The sequence below is a fragment of the Schistocerca americana genome, chromosome 1, assembly GCF_021461395.2.
Source record: "Schistocerca americana isolate TAMUIC-IGC-003095 chromosome 1, iqSchAmer2.1, whole genome shotgun sequence".
NCBI classification, from domain to species: domain Eukaryota; kingdom Metazoa; phylum Arthropoda; class Insecta; order Orthoptera; family Acrididae; genus Schistocerca; species Schistocerca americana.
This window is the reverse complement of record NC_060119.1, coordinates 1,127,907,384-1,127,931,951: the sequence shown is the minus strand read 5'-3', so window position 1 is coordinate 1,127,931,951 and position 24,568 is coordinate 1,127,907,384. Positions and strand designations below refer to the sequence as shown.

Sequence of the window (24,568 nt, the reverse complement as noted above, 5' to 3'; positions counted from 1 at the left end):
AAAATGACCGACGTACAGCTCATAAACACAGTGAAAACAGTCACATCGCGCCACATCTTTTTATAGAAAAAGGTATTCGTTTCTTTAGCAATATCTCCCCCCCCCCCCCCCCCACACACACACACACACACGAGCGCGCGCGCTCTAAGAGGAAAAACGCGAGAACCGGTCATAGCTGACACGAGCACACCTTGCAACAGACGATAGGACAGGGGACGGAATGAGGTGCCAACACTTACGACGGTCAGCGTGAAGCTCGCCTTGCTATCAGCTGGGCAACTCGCTGACCTTCAGAGCCAAACAAATACAGAAAAAGCGCAAGCGCTCCGCTGTTGCCACGCTTCCGTCCGCAAGCCGCGTGCACACCGCTGACAGCCAGCGGGTAAATAAATACCGGCACAGGCACAAAATACAGACTGTCTTACGGTGCGTGGACATATTCAACCGCTGCCAGTCATCGCCACACACTGCCGCCCTAGCATCAATAAAGACACGTCAAGAGAATCAAACAATGCGATCGCCCGACGCTTCTGCTACAAACAATTACGTTCTGTCACTACGAGCAACGCGACAGGAGGTGCCCTTCCGTCGGGTCTCCATCTACCACGATCACTAGTGATTTATCTGCAGTAGTAAAACTTCCCGTCTACAACTGCACTGAACTTACTGAACTTTTAAGACTGCAGGCGGGAACTGTCACTCTGGTCACAAACGTGAAAGACTGAAAGACAGACGCAAATCTAGTGGTTTCGGGAAACCAAAAGCGAGTGACAGTGGGCTATACCACGAGCCTAACAGTCCAGTGTGGCACCGTTTGTACCCAAGTATGTAAATGAGGGCATGTTTGGGGAAAGGAAAACCTTTCTGCGGAGCGGTGGCCGTCCGCTGTCAGCACTCACTTGAAGGTGGCTCGTACAGTGCAGAATGCTAATCTTGCATCCGAAATGTATTGTCTTGACGGGTAATCCCACAGGATATAAAACCAGCGAACAAACAACGAACCTGAAAGAGATCGACGCAGCTCGAGTAACCACCAACAGCTCCTTTCTAACTCTCCGCAGGTAAATGGCAGCAGTTTTGGAAAGGCATCATGTGGTTAAGTTTTGTACACACGTACTCTAAAATAGAGATTAATGCAATTACCTAAGTCCTTGCTTGCTATCGTTTGACCAAAAGCCAAATACCTATTTGAAGTAATATACGTTAATATGCACAGTACTTACATGGTAATATTCCAAAAATAGAAATTCCCTTTCTCGATGTGGATGTGGAAATGTGTAGTGTCAGTTAAGTGATTTCGGCACAGCAGAATGCAACACGTGGACACGCTACAGCATATTTTTCAGTGTAAATCTGAAGTAGTGTAATGGAGATTGAAGCTTTGACAATGCCAACCATTCGTGATCGAGAAAAGTCAAAAAGTCATCCAAGAGACGCCGGCCGAAGAACCCGAGACAGAAGCCAACAGACACTTTGTGTGCATTCGCACTTTACTGACGAATAAGGAAAGACCGTACGACAACGCAGCATCTTGTATCTTGGGGAAGACGGCAGGGTAAGTACTGCTTGTGCTAATGTAAGACTCTTGTGACCCCTCTGGCAACAGCTTTGTGCGGTCTGTGCACAAATGCTGCGTTTCACAAATAAATAACATCGATGGGTGGCAGAACAGACATCTCTGTTTTGTTTTACAAAATTTTTATTCCGTTTTACCCTGTCGAGCTGCGGCACTAATCTTGTAAGCGCACTGCATTTTAAGTAATCTTAATAAATTTTACGATTAATTTTGAATAAATCGTCAAGCGTAGTATTTACTAAGTGCAACAAATATTACCGTAACTTTCTGCAGACGACTGACAGCGAGCACGGACACGGGGGTCACGTTTCTACTGTAGTTTCCACATTTTTCACGCCTTCCTGTAGCGAAGTGAAAAGTGCTCTCGCAATTTCATTGGAACGGAACATGTTTCCTCGTTATTTCTCAGCTTCGCTCTGCATGCGGACTTGCCCCGAGCAAACGTAGCAGCTGTTAAATGACACCAGCGCGTGCACGGGGTCTGCTTCAATTCCGTCCCCAAAATCATTTAACTAACGAGAATTTCCGTGACGGAACAAAATAAGATCAGGGTTTAACGCCCCTTCGCCACAGAAATCATTACAGTGAGAGGAGCGCCATATCGGATTGGGTAAGGGCGTGGAATGATATGTCCCGTAGCCTTTTCAAAGCAGTCATCCCAGCATTCGCGTTAACTACGGAAAAGCTGAGTCTGAACGGCTGGACAGGGATTTTAAATCAGCTACACGCAAATGCCAGTCTAGTGCCTTCAACCGCCGCGGCTGTCGACTTAACAGAGAATCAGACACTGACTCTACAAGCTGCAGCCCGTGGCGGCGGCGGCGGCGGCGGCGGCGGCTGCCCTCTCGGATCGCACGTCATTTAAACAGTCACTGATCTCTTCTCGGAGACTGTCATCGTGAAAACAAGTCTGTGTCAACCGTTTACCATTGCGCAGCGTTTAACTTAATTTCACACGGCTGGACACTTCGTCGACGTTCTGCCTCGCCCTCTAGGGGATCTCGGCAGGGCCGTCGCTATTCTGGATTTCGAGGCCCCTCTCACCGAAAAGAGTTTGTGCGCTCTCACCTACAGCGACTGGAAGGCGGAAATCGTAACGGAGGGCAACATCGACACCACACGCACAATTCCCAGCTTCCAGAGGCGCACACCAGCGCGCCACTTTATTGTGCAAGCACGAATGGAGCGGCGTGTTTTGTACCCGACACCCCGGCAAAGGTATTACGGCTCTCATTGTGCAGAGACAGTAAATATGTTTACCACCGGAGCTTATTGTCCCTGCACTCGAGGCTCAACTTCTCCGCGAGAAGAAACCTTCCGAGAACGCAAAGACGGGGGAAATGCGATATGCTGCCCAGAGGCCACTGTATCCCGCTGAACGGATCGGATATTTACGTACAGCGCAAAATGGCAACAACTCGGTAAAACACCTCGAACCACACTATTAACAACGCGGAGAAAGCCTGATACGTCACGAGTCCCTTTTTTAAATACAACGCTGTTTATTTATTTTTTCTTTTCTTGTTTCAGCACGAAAATTCGATTTTACCCGAAAAAATCGCCATTTTCAAAGATTTTGAACATACTATACCAGCTTTATACTCATTCCTCAAGGTCCTCATCGGTGTACATCAATCATTTGAACAACTGAATATGTGCAAGTACATACTTCTGGACTGAAATGGAACGAAGCAGACCCTTTTCCCCTCCCTTCTGTTTCACCTGACGGCACTGTCAGCGGTCAGCCCTGTACTGTAAAGCGTCTGGAAGCGAACTGAGAGTTGTCAGATCTGCCACGGACGTGGGCTGTTAACGGTGCGGCATGAACCAAACTAGCGAAAACAGGAATATGACCAGTAACACACACAAGAAAAAAATCTGGGCGCCTCTGCCTTTTAGTTTGTGTAATACAGTCAGCTTCCCCCCCGATTCCAAATGTGTAGTTGCCACGTCACTCTATGGCTCACGTATCATCATAGGTGCATGCAGGTAATCCATCATTGCTTCAGGGGCATCGACAGAAAAAATAAGGATGTCAACGAGCGCAATCACGAATATCAGTTTGCGCAATTGTTTCTCAAACACTCATTTGTCATGTCATCTCACACACACACACACACACACACACACACACACACACACACACACACACACACACACACACACACACACACACGCTACATAATCTCTTGACAGTGTAAACCCCATCAATAACTAAGAGCAAACCCCTTCTTTAAGACTTGAAAACGTGACGCAGCCTTGTGATTTACGGGAGCTTTAGCCCAAAGCTGCGAGGTGAGAACGTTTCACTGAAATCAGTGATACACTCAATTAGAACAATTTTTTACCTGCAATGTTTCATTTTCTTTTCTAAGAAGTGAAATTTTTCATAGGTCGACTTCTCGCTAAGCATGCAGGCATCACAAGAACAAGTGAACGCTCCTGACATATCATGAAAAATTAAATACACTTAAACAATATTTCCGACACGGTCAATGCTTTAATTTTATTCATCTACCGTGACAGTCATGCAAACGTATTTCGAGGAAAGAATTTACCAATGTTAAGGGCTTTTGAGATTCTTCGGAAAGGAAGATATTGTATCTCAGTATTTGTTAATATCTACTCGGAAAATTCGCGAAATTGGCCGAAAATGTGCTCAGTGTGAACGAAACACTGCCGAAAGAGGACACGTTCTGTTCTCGCGCGCTTCTTTTATTTTCCAGAGCGTCTGGAAAAGCACGGTGTGGGAAATCTTGCTTCTCGCATTTGGCCAATCTCCCCCTCCCCTTCCCCAAACACCTGAGACAGCTGTAGTAGTGTACAGAAACGCATAATTCGATTGAGAAACAGTATCAGTTCCAATGTTTCTGCTGACAAATTCGCGAGCACAGAGAAAAAACTGGTTGCCCCTATCCCTACCGTCACCTGTTGAAAACCTTTTTTCGATGTCTGCAAATGTTAGTGTAATATCAAGGAACAAGACACGAGAAAGTCACAGCAGTAACTGTAACGAGAAATTCTTAGAAGAGGAGGCAAAAATGGATCGGTGCTACCGAGAAGGGGTCAATTAATTCGCCTCCTCTGCCAACACAGTATTTTTCTGGTTAATCGAATGGAAAGAACGATTCTCGGCAATAGACGGAGAGGAAGACCTAGACTGCCGGCCGCAGTGGCCGAGCGTTTCTAGGTGATTCAGTCTGGAACCGCGAGACCGCTACGGTCGCAGGTTCGAATCCTGCCTCGGGAATGGATATGTGTGATGTCCTTAGGTTGGTTAGGTTTAAGTGGATCTAAGTTCTAGGGGATGGGCAAGGCAATAAGAAAAGCCAAACCTACGTTTCTAGCATTTGTAGACTTAGAGAAAGCTTTTGACAACGTTAACTGGAATACTCTCTTTCAAATTCTGAAGGTGGCAGGGGTAAAATACCGGAAGCGAAAGGCTATTTACAATTTGTACAGAAACCAGATGGCAGTTATAAGAGTCGAGGGGCATGAAAGGGAAGCAGTGGTTGGGAAAGGAGGGAGACAGGTTTGTAGCCTCTCCCCGATGTTATTCAATCTGTATATTGAGCAAGCAGCAAAGGAAACAAAAGAAAAATTCGGAGTAGGTATTAAAATTCATGGAGAAGAAGTAAAAACTTTGAGGTTCGCCGATGACATTGTAATTCTGTCAGAGACAGCAAAGGACTTGGAAGAGCAGTTGAACGGAATGGACAGTGTCTTGAAAGGAGGATATAAGATGAACATCAACAAAAGCAAAACGAGGATAATGGAATGTAGTCAAATTAAATCGGGTGATGCTGAGGGGATTAGATTAGGAAATGAGACACTTAAAGTAGTAAAGGAGTTTTGCTATTTAGGGAGTAAAATAACTGATGATGGTCGAAGTATAGAGGATATAAAATGTAGACTGGAAATGGCAAGGAAATCGTTTCTGAAAAAGAGAAATTTGTCAACATCGAGTATAGATTTAAGCGTCAGGAAGTCGTTTCTGAAAGTATTTGTATGGAGTGTAGCCATGTATGGAAGTGAAACATGGACGATAAATAGTTTGGGCAAGAAGAGAATAGAAGCTTTTGAAATGTGGTGCTACAGAAGAATGCTGAAGATAAGGTGGGTAGATCACGTAACTAATGAGGAGGTATTGAATAGGATTGGGGAGAAGAGAAGTTTGTGGCACAACTTGACTAGAAGAAGGGATCGGTTGGTAGGACATGTTTTGAGGCATCAAGGGATCACAAATTTAGCATTGTAGGGCAGCGTGGAGGGTAAAAATCGTAGAGGGAGACCAAGAGATGAATACACTAAGCAGATTCAGAAGGATGTAGGTTGCAGTAGGTACTGGGAGATGAAGAAACTTGCACAGGATAGAGTAGCATGGAGAGCTGCATCAAACCAGTCTCAGGACTGAAGACCACAACAACAACAACATATATTTGACACATTTGTGACGCTGCAGGTAGTAGAGTTAGTTAAGATCATAGGAGTTAAATACTAATATGTGTAAGAATAGCTGCCCATTGTAATTAGAGTATAGCTGTAGCTCACAAGCCACTGCATTGTAATTAGCTGCAAATTGTATCTAACATACTTAGAAAGTAAGACCCATTAATCATATAAGGAAGTGGGTTATGTTGTATAATCATTATTGATGGTTAATAAAGAAATTTTTTAAAAAAGTTCTAGGGGACTGATGACCTCAGACGTTCAGTCCCATAGTGCTCAGAGCCATATGAACCTTTGAAGACCTAGACTGCAACACTCCGGGCAGATCGGGTACGGTGCAGGCGAAATGAGTAGACTAACAGAGGGCAAAGAGGAGTGGAGGTGTGCTACTGCCAACGAATCTTGAGATCGTTACTAGGCGACAGTAATGACCGCAGTGTTTACATTAAATGTCAGAATCTGAACACTCCTAGAGTGCAGGAGCGGTAAGTAACTTCGGAGTGGTAACTTTGAACCTTGACAGTACTAGACTACGATGAGAAGAAATATTAAAGAGAAGTGTACGTCAAGCATTTACTGTCGACTCAAAACGGCTGGAGTTTTCAATACAGCGTATCGCACGACGATAGTTGTGACTGGGAGATCTAGACAGTTATTGTGAGGCCGTGTTTTTTTTCTCGCCGGCGCCGTCTGCCCGCAGGTGAACCGAGCCGGCCTGGGCTGGTGTACGCTCCACTCCACCCCACTCACTGCCAGACAGCCCCCGCCACCCCACCCCCCTCGTCCGGTCCGCCGCCTGCAACATCGATCGCGCTGCGGCAAGGCGGTCGGCCCGCGGCCCTTCCACCACGGCAAGGCCACGCCGTCTGCCAGACTTCTGTCGTCCCGCAGTGGATTCACTTTTGCTTCTCCGCACTTCTCCACCGGCGCGCACGAGGACATAGCTCACCCCCACCGTATCAGTCGTGGCGTGCTTCGTGTTCACGTACGGTTAGCAGCGACGGGCAGAACAACTTGTGTCGGGTTATCGTGTTATAACTCGCTGTCCACACCCACTTCCGGAACAATAAAGCAAAAAGGGTACAAATTTTACACCAATTACTAAAGCAAGAGGTACATTATTTGGTTTTGTTATTTTCAATACGCACGTTGCGTTACTATACAGGGTGTTACAAAAAGGTACGGCCAAACTTTCAGGAAACATTCCTCACACACAAAGAAAGAAAATATGTTATGTGGACATGTGTCCGGAAACGCTTACTTTCCATGTTAGAGCTCATTTTATTACTTCTCTTCAAATCACATTAATCATGGAATGGAAACACACAGCAACAGAACGTACCCGCGTGACTTCAAACACTTTGTTACAGGAAATGTTCAAAATGTCCTCCGTTAGCGAGGATACATGCATCCACCCTCCGTCGCACGGAATCCCTGATGCGCTGATGCAGCCCTGGAGAATGGCGTATTGTATCACAGCCGTCGACAATACGAGCACGAAGAGTCTCTACATTTGGTACCGGGGTTGCGTAGACAAAGAGCTTTCAAATGCCCCCATAAATGAAAGTCAAGAGGGTTGAGGTCAGGAGAGCGTGGAGGCCACGGAATTGGTCCGCAGCTACCAATCCATCGGTCACCGAATCTGTTGTTGAAAAGCGTACGAACACTTCGACTGAAATGTGCAGGAGCGCCATCGTGCATGAACCACATGTTGTGTCGTACTTGTAAAGGCACATGTTCTAGCAGCACAGGTACAGTATCCCGTATGAAATCATGATAACGTGCTCCATTGAGCGTAGGTGGAAGAACATACTGACGAAACTAAAATGAGCTCTAACATGGATGTTAAGCGTTTCCGGACACATGTCCACATAACATCTTTTCTTTATTTGTGTGTGAGGAATGTTTCCCGAAAGTTTGGCCGTACCTTTTTGTAACACCCTGTATATCGAGAAAAATTAAGCGCAGCCCGTGGCCATTAAACTGAACGACTTTACATTAAAGCAACCCTCGACGCGAAGGTCCGTTTGAACAAAGCAGTTGGCACGCCCTGCTCTTACCTTCTTTCGACTTGGTTCACACAGCCAGTTACGGTGTTGGGTGGGGTGGGTGGTGGGGGCTCAGGGCTGAAGTTAAATGTGGACGCCAAACCACGGTGAAACTCAGCATTTTTCACATTAATAAACCATTGCCTTAGGTAAAACGACCAGATTTTAAGAAAAGTAGGAGAAATAATTTGAAGATCGAACTACAGCCCTCTGGGTTTGTGGTCTGACACACAGTCACTCTGACACTGAGCCACAAGACTGAAGCACATGACAAACCAGTGAAAGGTGTAAGCCAACCGTGCACGCCTCAGAGTACCAGGATACCGCGGAGAGAACTAATTCTGTGGCCCACTATCTAACGGAGACACAAAATATTTTAACTAGGTAGAGTTTGAATTGAAACTAAAAAATAAAACATTCGATCATCCTTACAATGACCATGCGTCAGAAGATGCAATGGTAGCTCATTCTTCTGTCGCTTCTTCGCACAACACCATAATTATGAATGAAGAGCACAATACTGTGTATTTTCTAGGAGATTAATTTATTTCTTTAGCCAGTTTTCGATTCACAAGACCATCAACATAATGTAGCCTTGTAGGCTGAAAACCTGTAAACAAAATAAATTAATCCCATAGAACACAAAAAGATTGTGCTTTTCATTTACAACAAGTTTCGGCGATGAAAAAACTGATCTTTAACAACAGTCCGTTCTAATGTTTGCTTTACAGACTCCAGTTAATTTAATAGTTCGCAGTGCAGCCTCTGGTATAAAGAAATAAATGAAAAAAACATAAATAATTTCCGCTTTGCGTTGCCACTCATTCTCTGCTGTACATCTGCTGACTTAACTGTAAGTCACTAGCCAGAAAAACTGACTGTATTAGGACTCAAAGTCTGCATTTCGTAAAGGAAAAGAAAGAGGCTTTTTACATGTTAACGAAAAATTCTCTGGCTTTCGCAGAACGATGTCTTGCGCGAAGCGTCGTCGAGGATGCAAATCGCCGAAATGAATTCAAACCTGAAGTAGATGCTCAGCGAGTTCCTTAAAGCAGCGAAGCCGTTTTCCCCCGTTTTCGCATTCATTCGTTTCCCGGCAGGTACAGTACATCTCAAAACATGCAAATGCAGATGTCCCTTTTCCTCGTTATATCCATTCACGTACGTTGTACGAACGTTGCTACAACATCCCGCCGCTGCCAAGGCTGAAAATATTAATCGAGTCGTTACACAACGATACTCTGGAAGTAGTGTGATCCGGCGCAGCCGCTTCCTGCCATCAAATGATATCAATCAGACGACGAACAGGGAGCTTTCCCCAGAAATACACGCCAACTGTACCTTAGTGAGTGACCCGTCTCCCCCACTCTGCAGACTCGGTCGGCTTCGCTGGTTCTGTAACGCGCATGTAGTCACCGGTCCCTATCACAAGATACGATCGGCTCAGTTGTATACAGTCCGACGGCTGATCACGGCGTGTGAGGAGCCACAACAAGGTTTTATATTACACGAAGCTGACAACCCTACTGCTAAATTCCAAGGCACGGCAGTACCAAGCAGAGTGTGTGCCTGCAGCTGACATTACATTTTGAGAAAACTGCTTTCCTTCCCCATCGCTAGCCAGTAAGCGGCGTCCGGCTCCTTCTCTGCCCTAACCCGCAGGCACGCACTGCACTCGGCCCGGCCACAGCAGCAAACACGTTATTCTCATAGGGCGGGTGCAATGATGACAACTTACCATTGCTTGTTCAATCTTGTTATCGATGGCAACTGCGCTGGTACCGGAGGCACTGTGAACATAAAGAAGAAAAATTATGTTAGGTATACATACATCTGACAAAACTGCAAACATCAATACTTTTTAAAAAATATAACTGTGATTACTTGATAATTTAATTCGTTATAAAGCAATGACAAAAATGCTGCGCGGAAAAGTTGGCAACCCTACTGATCAGAAGCTCTGGTACGTTGGAAAAGTGGCTGATATCAGAGTAAAGGTCTTAATTAGCCAGTTCTGTAGGATGCATTAATCATCACGAAAGGAGCGTCTTGACTGCATATCCGAGGAGAAAATTCCTATGCTGCGATACTATGTGCTCGGATATAATATCTATAATCACGAGTCCTTTGTCCATTTCAGAGCATTAATTTGTGGCGCCAGCACCTTTTAACCTTCAACACTGTCGCTAAGTGCGAGAAGAACTGCATTCCGCCTGAAGATTACTCGAACGTTTCATAACAGAAACAGCAGAGTAGACACCGGAAACTGCGAAAGACATGTTACAACACCAACCAGTCTGCGCCTTATATTGTCATCGGACTAAACGGTCCACAACACAAGTACAGACAAACCTCCACCACTGTGCGACAGATTCAAAACAAAAATCTCTCTTTACTTACGAACGTTTCCAATTACTTAAGTAACAAGTCAGTAAAACATTTATTCGTGCGCACATAAATGGAACTGCGGCGTTGATGTAAGTATTTCTTGTGACAATACTGTACATCCTAGTCTTTCAATCGAATGAACACAAAAACTAGTCATAAAGAGCTAAAAATTGGCATTATCATCTCCGGAAAATCACAACAAGCCCAAGTCAAAATTCTATTGAGACTTTACTGTCGTACAAAGTAGCTTAATGAAAGTAGCACTGCGCAAAAGAGAAAGACGTGTTCCTGACAACGCAAGAAGCCGAAATTCACAAAGGACCCCCCCCCCCCCCCCCCCCCCGGTAGCTTAGTGATAGTAGTACCGAGCAAAACAGAAAGACGGTGTCTCTGATAATGCAAGAAAGCGAAATTTACAAAGCACCTCCGTCCGTTTACTGTAATTTTTTCCGCTCTACATACACACATACTTTTGCACTAATGTGTACACCTCCACCGAAAATCGCATCGCCAAAGAAAACACGAGCGGGCGGTTTATCCGTAGAAGGGCGGTTTTCTCCTGCAACCGGCTGCGGCAGTGGCAACTGATCGATACGGCCCTCTGTGGCAGCCAAGGTCTGCACTAAAATATCCTCCCTCCTCCTATTCATTTTTTCGTTACTCTCTCTTCAAGGAGAAGTGTGTCGTTAACTCTTTGCTGAGACGATAGATACATTATATACATATACTGGTGTAAGAGAGTAAACGCAGGAATAGTTGCGCAACTTCACAGAGTCTTCCATGTACGGATGGAGGACTTTCGGGATACGACTTTACAGTGTTGACGTATTCCCACCTCATTACGTAATGGATATATTTAAAGCCCCTGAAAACACGGAAAAACAGGCGATAATAGTAAACAGCTTGGCACGGTGGAAGATAGGTCAGAGTTGGAAGTCTCGTAGCAACGGAGCACTGTGGCTGATTTGACGAATGGAAGGAGTAATCGGTCGGGGCTCTACAGTTGCCTGTGACAGTTTACGACAGTCACAGAATGTCGAAATGAGGATGGCGGGGCGGGGATTTGAACCTGTGTCCTCCCAGGGCCTGGACGGGAGGCCGCGCCACGGCTCACGGCGACTGCAGAGACTCGAGCTGAGGTGATCGGGCGGAGCCGCGGGCTGCGCGTCGTAACGGCCGCCCCAATGACCCACATGCGGACGGCGCTCTCTCAGATCGCAACACGCGGCTCGGCACCGCACACCACGGCAAGCACCGAGCCGCTGCCTCAGCTCCCAAATTTCAGCGATTGGCGGGCCAAAAACAGAAAACTTCTTCAAAAGAAACGAGTGGTCCTTTCGAGTGGCTGCACATACATTTCACTTTTTTTTCGTTTTATTTTTCGCGAAACTTCATAATATTACGTAGAAAGTAAGAATACGGGCAGCGCAATGACCCCACTTTGGTAGGGATGTCGTTTCCCGTAGAGCGATTCCTATAACCTCAGGCCAAACCATTTCTGGGAGCCGGCCGGTGTGGCCGAGCGGTTCTAGGCGCTTCAGTCTGGAACCGCGCGACCGCTACGGTCGCAGGTTCGAATCCTGCCTCGGGCATGTATGTGTGTGATGTCCTTAGGTTCGTTAGGTTCAAGTAGTTCTATGTCTAGGGGACTGATGACCTCAGATGTTAAGTCCCATAGTGCTCAGAGCCATTTGACCCATTTCTGGGACGTGAGGGAGCAGCTCGCGACCCCTGAAATACAGCAAGTTTTACGTTAAACACTTGCTCGCCGTCCAGCATCCGAGAACGAGTACTAGTCTGCTCGATAAAGGCATATGAACGACGTCGCTGTTTGATGATCTGGAAAAAATAAGGTGTAACACTCGGACGTGGCTTGAAGCCCGCAGCTCCTACATGTCCAGTTTCGGAGAAAATTTCTACAGCTGCTTCAACCGCCATTCACAATACTTCGTGACAGTTTCACCTCGTGCAGATAAATCTTGTCAGGACGAGCGAGAGACTGCTCGCAGACCGACGCACGTGAAGCACAGGGTTGGCGCGCATTCGCTACGTTACGCGGCGCGGGCCTACTCTGGAGGGCTGGCTGCCCTCAGGGCGAGGCCAAGCGGCCCTGCCAGGCCCAAGGGCGGTCGGATCGGCGTTTCTGGGTCGCGTGGCGTGGCTGACACAACGGGGCGGCCGACCACCGGCTCCGCACAAACTCGGAACTGTCTGCTGCAGGGAGCCAGCCTGGTCAGTCTGTGGCTGCGTCTTACGCCGACTCTACCGCGGGGAATTACGGCAGGGTAAACGCCGAGCTGCACCGCGGTCCGGAGTTCGACAACGGCACGGCCCCCCTGTAACCAGGTGGCTCAGTCGGTTCAGAGGTCGCACCAAGGACAGGGTACGCCGCCTCCGACATGACAGGCGCGTTCACTATGAGAGCTTCTCCTTTAAATACACGTAGTTACTGTGCCGGAATACCAGACTTCGCGGTTAGATTTGATCCTACAGGATACAGCAACGGCGACTTCCTCCTTCGACATATTAACTAACTGGCCCACGCATTTTATGAAATGGTGCAACATGGGTGCTACTTTTTTCCTATGTGAAAGGTATGATAGCTACTGTACATATTAATCTAGCTAGGGCAGGAACTTGAAATACTTTCCCTGATGCTCGACCAGCTGCTCTACTAACACTGACTTAAAGAATAGGGACGTATAAAGTACCTACAAAAAGCCCTATTGGAACAAGAAAACTCACAGATTAATGGTAGTAATATTAATACTTTCAAGAGTTGTTTAAAACTGAAGTAAGTACATGCGGTGTGCTTAATTACTTCGAGATTTTTAATGAACAGGTGCGTAACAAACAACGAAACTTGTTATCGTGTGCTATTTGAAATTCACAGTACGATACTAAAGGAAAATCCAGGAAGTCAGTTTGATGGCTAAGGAATTCAATCCCAGTCTGACTACACTGGTAGGAATACTAAACGTTCCCGGGACCTACAGGACCATGAGTGAACATACAAAGTCATGTAACGGGTTACATACTTTTTCACCTCACTCAGTTATCAACCTAAATTTTGCTCTCGACACTCGAGCCTCACTAGGTACAACCAGGTCTAATCGCAAGACGCCTTTTGTGAAATAGACAACTGCCTCGACTACTAATAGAAAGGGAACGGAGGATGAGGTTTAATGTGTAACAGAGACACGACGAAACGTGGAACCTTTCACCCGTCCAAGTTGTTCGTCGAGGTAAAAGTATGGCCAAGTGCCAGGAGCAGAAAATCACTCAACCGACCTCGAATCGAACTCAGGACTTGTAATCTGTTTCGGATTTCCCACCCCCCTCCCTCCGAACCTCCAATTAACAGTTACAACTTTGTATAAATAATATTCAGTTAGCTGAAAGTGTTCCAAAGTTGCGACTGCTTAAGAAGTGTACGTAATTCACTAAAAACATCAACATCTGATGCCATACACTACGCGAAAAATCACTCAGCTACTGTGAAGTAGAATAAAACACTGGGGAAAATTTTACTCCATGGGTAATAGGTAGACTTGTGGTACCTGTAAGACGTTTTCAGGCAGTAGTGTCCTTGAAAGCCAGACACGGCGTAAAGATTGCCTTTAGAACTGCCTCACGGCAGAACTGTAAGAAAATTGCTCTTTGCCGCCTTGGCTAGCTGTAACGGATGTTTGGAAATGCTAATTCTCTACAACACAAGAGAATACTACGAGCAGGCCGCGAGCGCGACGTGGCAAAACGCGCAGAACTCGGCGGAGGGGAGCGAAATGGCGGGCGCGGTGGGAGTCTCTCGCCAAATATGGAGCGGCCAGTTTTCGCGAGCGTCAAGCCGTGGCCGACGCTGCCGCTTCAGAATACAATCCAGCGATTAAATCACGTTGACATTAGGTTCAATGCTAGGCTTAATTCTCACGACATTTCACTTAGGAGGCTATTTCTTCTTGGGAAGTCACGACAGTTAAGGAGACACGGTAATGATACAAGTACCAAGGACTGTGCCATATTACGGAGAGAAATTAGCACTTCAAATTTCGCCAATAGCTTTGGTTTCTACGAAACTATTTTGAAATTGTTTCAGTATGCAATCCTTGTCGAGAAAATTACGAAGTTGTATGGCCACAAAACAACAATCCCGAAATAAGGTAATTATGAATGGCACAATCCAAACTCAGTTGGGCAGTCAGCGAATCTCAGGCGGTGGCGAATCTAAGAATTCTTTTCTTGAAGACTTTGTGGTCATGCTTATCAATAACTTTCAGTACTTTTCCGGATTTTTTTTCTTTTTTTATCATACACAGGACCGTTCAGCCACTCAACAAGATCACATAACAATGCTTCTTAAAGGTCCAAAATGAAATTTTGTTTAACCTAAAACATCGACGATTTCTTAATGGAACACACGTTACAGGAAACACAAAAAGAGAAGTGAATATCGGTGGGCACTGATTTCTGTCGAACTGCAGTCGGTAAGTATCTCAAGGATAACTGACGAGCAGTGGGCAGATTGCCAGGGTGCTGACAGTCAGTATTATCACAACACTGCGGGAGAGCAAATGCCAAGCTAGAGGGCGCGAAAACGCAGGCGGGTGTGTCGCAACGGCGCACTGCGATGCACAATATCGACCGCCCCGCCGGCACCTGTCTTCTCTTGCTGCTGCTGCCAAAGCGCCCCGGCAGGGCTGCGCCCAACACACACACACACACACACACAGTACGTGACTGCGTGCGGCTCGAAAAGCCACTTCTTCCTTCCGGCGACAGTACGCGCCTAACGCACATAGCTGTAGGGCACCTAAAATTTTCGGAAGAAATTAAGATGCCACAGAAATTGTTTTCGGAATCCTCAATGCAACTGTGTGTGAGACACGAGTGTCTCTCCGTTGAAAAACCTGGAAACCTCCGCTTACAGCTGCGATTCGTGCTCCTCTAAAATTTCATAAAACGTGTGCTGCATCAGAGTTCTCGTTGCCTTATTCCAATATACGTGCTTCCCCTCCATGTCGATACCGATAAAAAACCAAGGACCAAATTATAAGTGTACAAGTACCCTAATAGCAAGTAGCTGTCATCTACGGAAGTTAATTATTGAAACTATTTATATATATTCGAGAATTTACTGTTTATATATATTCGAGAATTTGACTGCTGCAATTGACTCTGCTATGCAAGTAGAATACTGCTACATGACAATTCGAAAAAGGGTCAAATAAAAAACAGAGGTGAAGCTTTAACTGTACATATGATGTAACTGGCGTCCGCCCGCCACCATGTTGTTCCAGCTGCCTGCCAGCGAGTGCTACGTATGTGCAAAACGCAGCGCTCATTTCGAGAGCGACTCCGGGAATTTGTGTGTTGTTGTTGTTGGCACAAACAATGCAGATACTGAAGAGACGGGAGGCTGAACACAGGAGGAAGCGACCTCCGCTTTCTCCGCGAGTGGCGCAGCTCTGGAAAAGTCCGCGGGACAGCGCTGCGGGCAGCCATGGCGGGCGCCACGGCCGACACAAAGAACACGGTGTGCGCTGGCGCCTTAGCGGCGACGGAAAGCGTGTGTCTAGCCACACGGCTATTGCCTTTTGTACTTACTTAGGAAAAAAGTGGTCAATGTACTTCATGACGACTTCCCGCAGCAGGTCCTGCTTCATGACGACGGAAGGGTAGTCGACGTTGTTAATAACCTTGGCCTTCATTGTTGGAAAGCAATGTTACCGATAAGACGAAGCAACGCCGTCAATGGCGAACGCAGAGGCGTTAACTGTCAAGGGACGCACGCGCGCTAAACACCGCAGCTACGACGGCGGGCAAGCGACTGACGCTCTAGCTGCGACTGCTAGTTGAGCAGGCGGCCGCGGCGGCGCCACGAGAGCGCTACGTCACTGCCGTGACGTCACCGCGCCCCGCGAGTCGTCACCGACCAGCGCAGCCCGGCCGCGCAGCAGACAGCTCGGAAAGTTCTTCACTTCGACAACCCGCCTCTCGGCTTCCGCAAAACGCACAGCTTGAGCGAGCGCGAGCTTACGGCTGCAGACGATTCGCAACTGCCTTCTCGGCAATAACCCTCAATTATTCCTGCTCTAGTGAGATAGCTGTTTACAGCTTTCAACATCTTTATTTCCGCCGCCCCGCACGCGCGCGCGCGCGCGCGCGCGCGCGCGCGCGCACACACACACACACACACACACACACACACACACACACACACACACACACATTCTACGATGAGCCACCAGTAACGTAGTTTTTCGCTCATGCCGCCGTGGTGTCACACCATTGCACACAGTCATTAACACTACACCTCATCCAACTGCTTGGCACAGGATTCACAGAACCAGTTTCAGAATATTTCTCGACCGATCCGCTCTCCGCCAGCAAGTACGACAAATCAACACCAAAATATTTCCGCCGGCCGAAGTGGCCGCGCGGTTCTGGTGCTGCAGTCTGGAGCCGCGAGACCGCTACGGTCGCAGGTTCGAATCCTGCCCCGGGCATGGATGTGTATGATGTCCTTAGGTTAGTTAGGTTTAACTAGTTCTAAGTTCTAGGGGACTAATGACCTCAGCAGTTGAGTCCCATAGTGCTCAGAGCCATTTGAACCAAAATATTTTCTGATTTCTGTTGTTTTATTACGATGGTCGTTTCTCCCTATGTAGTCCGTGTAAACAAAATATTTTCGCATTCGGAGTAGAAAATTAGTTCGTGATTGAAATTCTATTAAAAGATTTCCCCGCAAAGAAAAATATCTTTGTTTTCATGACTGCCAACCTCGTCTCGTGTATCGTATTCGCGACACACTATTCCATATTTCGCGGTAATACAGAACGAGCCGGCCTTCTTTGAACCTTCTCCATGTCCTCCGTCAATCCTATCAGGTAGGAATTCTGCACCGCGCAGTTACACTCCAGAACAGGGCAGACAAGCATAGTGTAGCCAGTCTCTCTAGTAGATTTGTTGCATCTTGTAAGTGTTCCGTCAGTGAAACGCATTCTATACTTCGCCTTACCCACAAAGTTTTCTATGTAATGCTTCCAATTTAAGTTGTTCGTAACTGTAATAGGTAATTGGTTTAACCGAAGACCTTTAAACGAGTATTACCACCGTGTAACCGAAATTTACCGGATTCCTTTTAGCACTCGCGTGGAGCACCTCACACTCTTTAATGTTCAGGGCCAATTGCCACTTTTCGCACCAGACACACTTCCTGACTATATAATTTTATAATACGTATTGATCATCTGATGGCTTTACTAGACGGTAAAGGACAGTATACGTACATCGTCTCTTCACAGTGCATTACAGACCGTTTAAAGAGATTATTAACAGGAAAGGTACTGTAACACTTCCTTGGGGAACGCCGGATAGCAGTTCTGTTTTATTCAGTTACATCGTGCCACTTTCATCACAAAATTCAAACGTTCAGTAATTAGACCGTAAGAGCCGATTCTAGTGGATGAACATGTAGAGCTACTCTAGCTTGCGAGTCGAGAATCTATAACTGGGACAAACAAGTACGTATACAGCTGGATACGACCACTCTTCCAAAAGTGGCGGGGAACGTCAAAACATACGACCGGCATTATAACGTAAGTATTTCCAGTGGCACACAATAGGGGCTCTGTGAACGCGTTGCGTGAAAGAGCTGCAGATTGAACTGCGTTATATTTTGCCTCACAAGTAACAATTTTTAAGCAGCCCACTGTGATGTGTGTGTCAGGGAGTGAATTCTTATTTAAGTTAAAATTGCGCAGTGGTGTGATCTCTGCCCGCCCACTACTCCCGGACCTTAGTTGTCCTTGGAGGCGCGCGCTGCTCGGGACGCGACCAGAACGAGAACGAGCGAGGCGCCCGCTGTGTTATTCTCTTCATTATCGCCTTCTCTTCTCACCGGGTAAATAACTCGCCCCTGTCCACGCCAGAGAAAACATCTTGCACGTGCCGTGCAGCTCCTGATACAACAACTGCTGCAGCACGAACTTATCAGTGCCTGCGTTGCCTATAATTAGTACGGAGAACGGTGACGCAACATCAGGTTTCTGTAGACTCCAGCTCGAAACTGAAGACAATTTGATTAACGCTCGTCACCGGCCAGCCTAACACCATTCGATGTATCCCATATGATGTTCATCACTTATTTTCATAAACTGTTAAGTGAACCTGGCAGGCTCGCCATTAGCAAATGGTTCAAATGGCTCTGAGCACTATGCGACTTAACTTCTGAGGTCATCAGTCGCCTAGAACTTAGAACTAATTAAACCTAACTAACCTAAGGACAACACACACATCCATGCCCGAGGCAGGATTCGAACCTGCGACCGTAGCGGTCACGCGGTTCCAGACTGAAGCGCCTTTAACCGCACGGCCACACCGGCCGGCTCGCCATTAACAACCCGCCTTAATTTCTAACGTAGAGACGCCGAGAAAAGTCATAAAACTTCAACGATTGAAGCGTCAAATCTCAGCGTTAGTATTTTTTCCCACTTTTCACTACAGAGTACGTAATTCTCGTGTCATCTCTACAAAAATCGAAATGTGCTTCAATGTGACATCGTTCTTTGAAATGACTGTCCTCTACGTTCTGCATGTCTTACAGCATGCCAGTCGTCATAAGCAAATTAAATTCATACGCATTCTAAGTGACAACTATTTTCGTAAGTACAAACTTGGTATATAATCAAAAAAGCTGCTAACTGAGTTCTAAGAAGGCAATTGTCATTTCTAGCTTTTACGCAATACATTTAAGTACAACTGTCACGTAAGGTATCAATGTAAATTTCGAGCAGTTCCTGTCGCTGTTCTTGATTATACTGGAAAGAATGGAGAGTCGTAAGTCTAACGATTTCGGTTTTTATTCTTCTTTTATATTTTGTTTACCACAACACAGCAGTATTTTCAATTTAATTTCCACTAATAAATTACACACAGGTTATATTAAGTATACGGATGTCACGTATCAGATAACATCATCACTTAAAAAGAAGACTCGCTGCTAGATAATACTCTGTGACAGACCTCATCTCATCAGTATTTAGCAGTGCAGTAGAAAGACACTGATATGGAGTCGAAGCTATAATAATCTATTTAGTTTCAGTATTTACGCTTTTTCCGTCAAATTGGAACTTTATTACAGCACGAATAATATCTTGCGTCGGACTTCTTTCGCAACTAACGATGTTGCGTTATTTAAGTGTGAAAGTTCGAAGTTGAGTACAGCAACGCCAAATTCACGCTCGTGCGAGTTGGCCATTGTGGCTGTACGCATCCTCGTTATTTACAGAGCGAAACAACGCAACCACGCACGTCAGCGCTATGTAGTGCGAAGTACTGATTGGGAAGAAAAACTGACACCAGTGTCTCGGACAACACACTTGAGTGATGTAAGTACGCGCTAACTCACCACTCACTCATGATACATTGGTCGTACAAAGAGTTTACGTAGTTTCAGATTCAACAACCAAATACAATACAAAGAGTTTACGTAGTTTCAGATTCAACAACCAAATACTTTAAAAATACCGAAAAACTGTCAAAATTTGCATAAGCGTTACATACGCGATTATTTCGCAGTTACATTTGCAGTTATGAGCAGTGTAACCTCAAGGCGTTTCACTGCAACGTATCCCCCCCCCCCCTTCCTGCTTCACTGTCCTTTTGCAGTAACAGTTGAACACAGTGAATGCGTGACAAGAATCAGCGACTGACATCTTCCTGTCCCACGTCACGTCTGGCCACTTGGGCAAAATGCCGCCGAAGAACCGGTTGCTGCCGTCGCAAACACTAGCTAGCATCTGCCACTGCGAACGCTTCGATCCACGGCTTCCACTACACCGTGCCTCACAAATTCTACCCGATGATGGCGCGCGTATTCCTACTGGAATTTCACTTCACAAAGGCAGTGTCTGGAATCCTGCTTTCTTCCCTCGAACGATACGCTAAAATAAAAAATAAGTCAATAAATCCGTCAATCGAGTGTACTGTTTAAATAATGGAACGGGCTTGCAATTATTAACATTCGCGCGAAAAGGAGAAAATGCATACAACATAGAACCGAAAAAATGTATCCTTTCTTTTGTTGTGTGTTGATGAACTGGCCAAAGCAGATGAGTTGAATCTTACGTCAGGATTTACTTACGTGTCGATTCAAAGTTTCGTTATTTTTCGTCATTTTTAGCTATATATAGTTCCTGTCTCTTGAGTTCCCCATATTTCAGTATTACTGTGGTCCTCAGGCTCATACGGTACATCTTAGTTTCTCCCCATCCTCATACCGTACATCTTAATTTCTTTCCATCCAAAACTCCATTTTTCCCGCGGTTGCTCCGTTAGTTTACATACTTATTATTAACAATTTCTGCGATTCTATAACTGGTGATTACATTTCGGCGCCACGAAATTGTTTGCAAGCCACCGGCGCCATCTTGAAATTTTGTGTGTGGTACATCTTTGTGTCTGGTACAACGTCACGAGTAGAATCGTGCGCCAGAATTTGTCCAGAAGAAGTAGTCGCTTCCCTAACCCTCCTTTCAGGAAAACATAGGCCTCGAGAGGAGAAAAGGGAAAGAAGATAAAACCAGCTGCAGTGGCGGGTTCACTTATAAGGAGTCGGGTTAACGACTACGTCATCGCCACAAACCGACCGCTAGCACACACAGATAATTATAATAATCGATGGTCTAACTCGCGAAACAAACAACTCGTTCTGTAGAAACAACAGCTGAGGGCGCGTTCTACTGGGCAATTCCCACAGTTAGCTACACAAGGGAACAGATTCCGGTTTTAAGCAACGTACGTTGCAAAACTCGCGTAAGAACTTACGAACGGCAAAAATAAAAAAAATAGCGTAATGTACTGAGACTGAATTATTTCTTTCTTGTTAATGATAATCATCAGAACGTTTTTAATTCGCTAATGAAGTAAGGAATGATTATTCTTTAGAAAACTCAACTTTCAGGGATAATATTTTCAGAATATAGAAGGTTGCCAGACTTGAAGAGAGACAACTCGTTGTGTGAACACCCCGACATGAGTACGAAATTCAGGTTCTTACAAACTCTAACTGCATTTGCATCTTTCTCCTGAGAATGAACTGCACTTCATTTGGGTGGCAGAGGTCCCTCTTTGTTTCTAGACAGGCAATGAAAACTGTGTTGAGATTATGAAGGGAAATCAACGCCGACCACGGACAGTACAGCAGAAGACCCATCACCTGCCCCCCCCCCCCCCCCCCTCCGAACCTAGGCAGTTCATCCCAACTGCGAAACTGCGAGCAATACGCCAATACGGGCTCAGTGGATGTCAATTAAAGAGCGGGAATGCAGAGTTCCGCAAGAGACCGAGGACAGAGACGCAAAGCGGTTAAGTCTACGGCGTTAAAAGCCTCGCAAATATCGTGCTGCAGCATAAGAGAATGCGTCGGCACCTCACCGTCACCGTGCAGGCACCGATGATTATTCAAAAGTAGTGCCCCAAATTGAAATGGTATGCCCAGTAATCGAGGCGAGCACTGCTTATCAGGGATGGAGGTTATCGCTGAAACAACTGGTTTGCGGTTATATCAGTTTTTCTCCACGCCAGATTAACCTGATTGTTAAAACCGCTCAAAACAACTGTTTCCAAAATAACCAATTTTCGGTTTTTTGCTCCCATTATTTCCTGTAATAAACATAGAAATTGAAAAAGGTTGAAAAATGTTGAGTCTCTCAGTTTCAAGATACCCAGAGCAAAAATATTAAATTAAACAGGCAAAGAAAAGGAAAGTTAGTCCGTCCACCGTCTGTTGCTTTTCTCGAATCACCAGTATTCTCCTACTGATACTAATTTTTTGAAAATCTGCTCAAAAACCATGTTGTAATCTGTTTGAGCATTACGAATAGTCAGTGCTCTAGGGTGAAAACTGACATTGAAGAACTCTGTTTTCTTGTTAATTTGTCCGTTTCCGAGGGCAAGAAGCAGATAAAAGACATATTACGTGGACAGAGGCAGCAGATCATCTACTTTGTATTTTTATTGTTTTGTTTATGAAAGAACTGTTGTCAAGTCTTTAATTTACTTCTGTTACTGTAATTTGCTTCATCTAGTAGACAGATCTCTAATCTTTTAAACCATATGAAGCACTGTATTTCACTGCTATGTCACTCTGTAAAAATATTTCCAGTTTAGGGTTGATACCATTCTGCAATACAGGGGACGTTCACCGACGACAGCGAGAAACTACCGTACAGACGAGGTGGGGGCGAGTCCCGCACAGAGCACGTACAACGCGTACCTTAAGCCACGACACACGGCGAGAGGGACGCTATTGCCTCAGCAATGCCGTACCATTTTTTACGCCGTATGTTTGTTGCTAGTTTCTGTCGGTTTTGTTATTAAAATAGTACTGGTCGATTTTCCCATTTTGCATAATAACGCAATATGTCAAACCAATGCACATTTTATGACTAAAAACTACTCAGTTTTTTGAAAAGGCTTATTTAAAAACGAAAATTTTTAGCACTACTGCTATGGCTGATTGATTGTTCGGTGTTTTTACTCTGTTATTAGTAAAAAATAAACAAACACCTGTTACAAAGGAGACGAAACAAGTACCGAAAAATACCGGTTATTCAGAACTAAAATACGGGTATCGATTTTAACTCTCCCCCCCCCCCCCCCCCTCCCTCCCTCTCTGAATGGCTTTGTCTTCTTTTTCTGAGGTTAATAAGTCTGAAGACCAACAGCAGCTACAGTTGATACAAAGAGGGGCATCATATTTCTCTCTCAAATCACATAACACAGACAGTACAGAATTATGAAGGCCTCGGCAGTGACAACGGGAATCAAAACGACAGCGCATGTGGGTAATGTTTGGGAGACGTAACGCGAAGTCTGTCGGTCTCTCAGTTTAAAGTAACAGCAGTACAGCGAAGAGACGGGAACAAGGCCGGCGAGTTGGTGGAGAAGGAGGGCCTGGCGGTCGGTCGGTCGGCCCCTGACTGCCAGACGAGAAGCAGCGCCAAGCTGCGGGGGCGGCTGTCTTGTTATGGCCGGCCATCTGCCTCGCGACGCGGCGCACGCACAACGACGCCGGGTGAGCAGCGGGGCGGGGTTCGTCAACTGCGTGTCGAGGGGGGTGGGGTGAGGTGTGTCGCTTCCAACCGCTCAGAAACTGCATCTCTTTCCACTCTATTTTTTTAGTTGTCCAACTCAGCAAGTTTGCGTTGTTTAAACAGCATTCTACTTTATGCGACATCTCGATACAGTTCACAGGCGATTCGACTGCTTGCTGAGCTTTTTGCAACAGCGGAATGAGTACGAAATCTTAGGAATCTTCGGTGTACAACACATGTTGGTCGCATTTACGAAAATTAGGATAGAAAGAAGATGTCTACATTGAACGGCTGTCTACACAGCACTACGATTTGCTCCTCCAGTTTCAACACTTGAGGCAACTGTATAGTAGGTCTGTCCGGAAAATAAGTAGTCAGTCTTCTTTTACGAAGGTGATATGTTGCAGAATTTCTTGCTACTGCATCCACACGTACATGCAGGCTACACTCGGCGAGCCACACTGGTGCACACTGGTTCCTCAGGTGTAGCAGCGCTGGGTCCGCCGATTAGCGTTTAACCAGTGGTGCACCTATGTCCCATAACAATTTGTCTCTCATGACGCGACGCTCTCCGAATGGCGTTCGTGGGCTCCGATTGCTGGAGTATGCGCGCGCGCACGAGAGAGAGAGAGAGAGAGAGAGAGAGAGAGAGAGAGAGAGAGCTGTCGGGTCATACTTTGCCCCGACATGTATCAACTGCATCCGCGGTCCCCTAGCTCGACCCCTCTGCGCGCTACCGGAAGCCACGGCACTACTTTTCGGCTCTGTCGCTGGCTTACATGCTGGGCCAGAGAGAGGCCGGCTCCATGCCGTGCTCCCTTAACGAAGCGAACGGGGACACAAGTCATGGTCTCCAACTATACAAGGAAAGCGATTCGTAAAGCTCAACTACATATTTCTCTGGGTCCCTTAAACATACTACACTGTGACATTTGGAGACAAAAATTCGATTTGGATAGGTTGGTTACGTCGACGAAATAGTTTGTCTTCACCGTGTGCGAAGTGATATA

The 24,568-nt window shown here is 46.0% G+C and overlaps 1 protein-coding gene across 1 annotated transcript in view; it reads right to left on the bottom strand.

The window, feature by feature from the left end:
• LOC124619110 (mediator of RNA polymerase II transcription subunit 15-like) overlaps positions 1-24,568 on the bottom strand; it is a 525,235-nt gene that overhangs the window by 4,598 nt on the left and 496,069 nt on the right. The window contains exon 2 of the mRNA XM_047145402.1: positions 9,812-9,863. Within this exon, the coding sequence (XP_047001358.1) occupies positions 9,812-9,863 (52 nt within the window). The remainder of the gene's footprint in view (positions 1-9,811; positions 9,864-24,568) is intronic.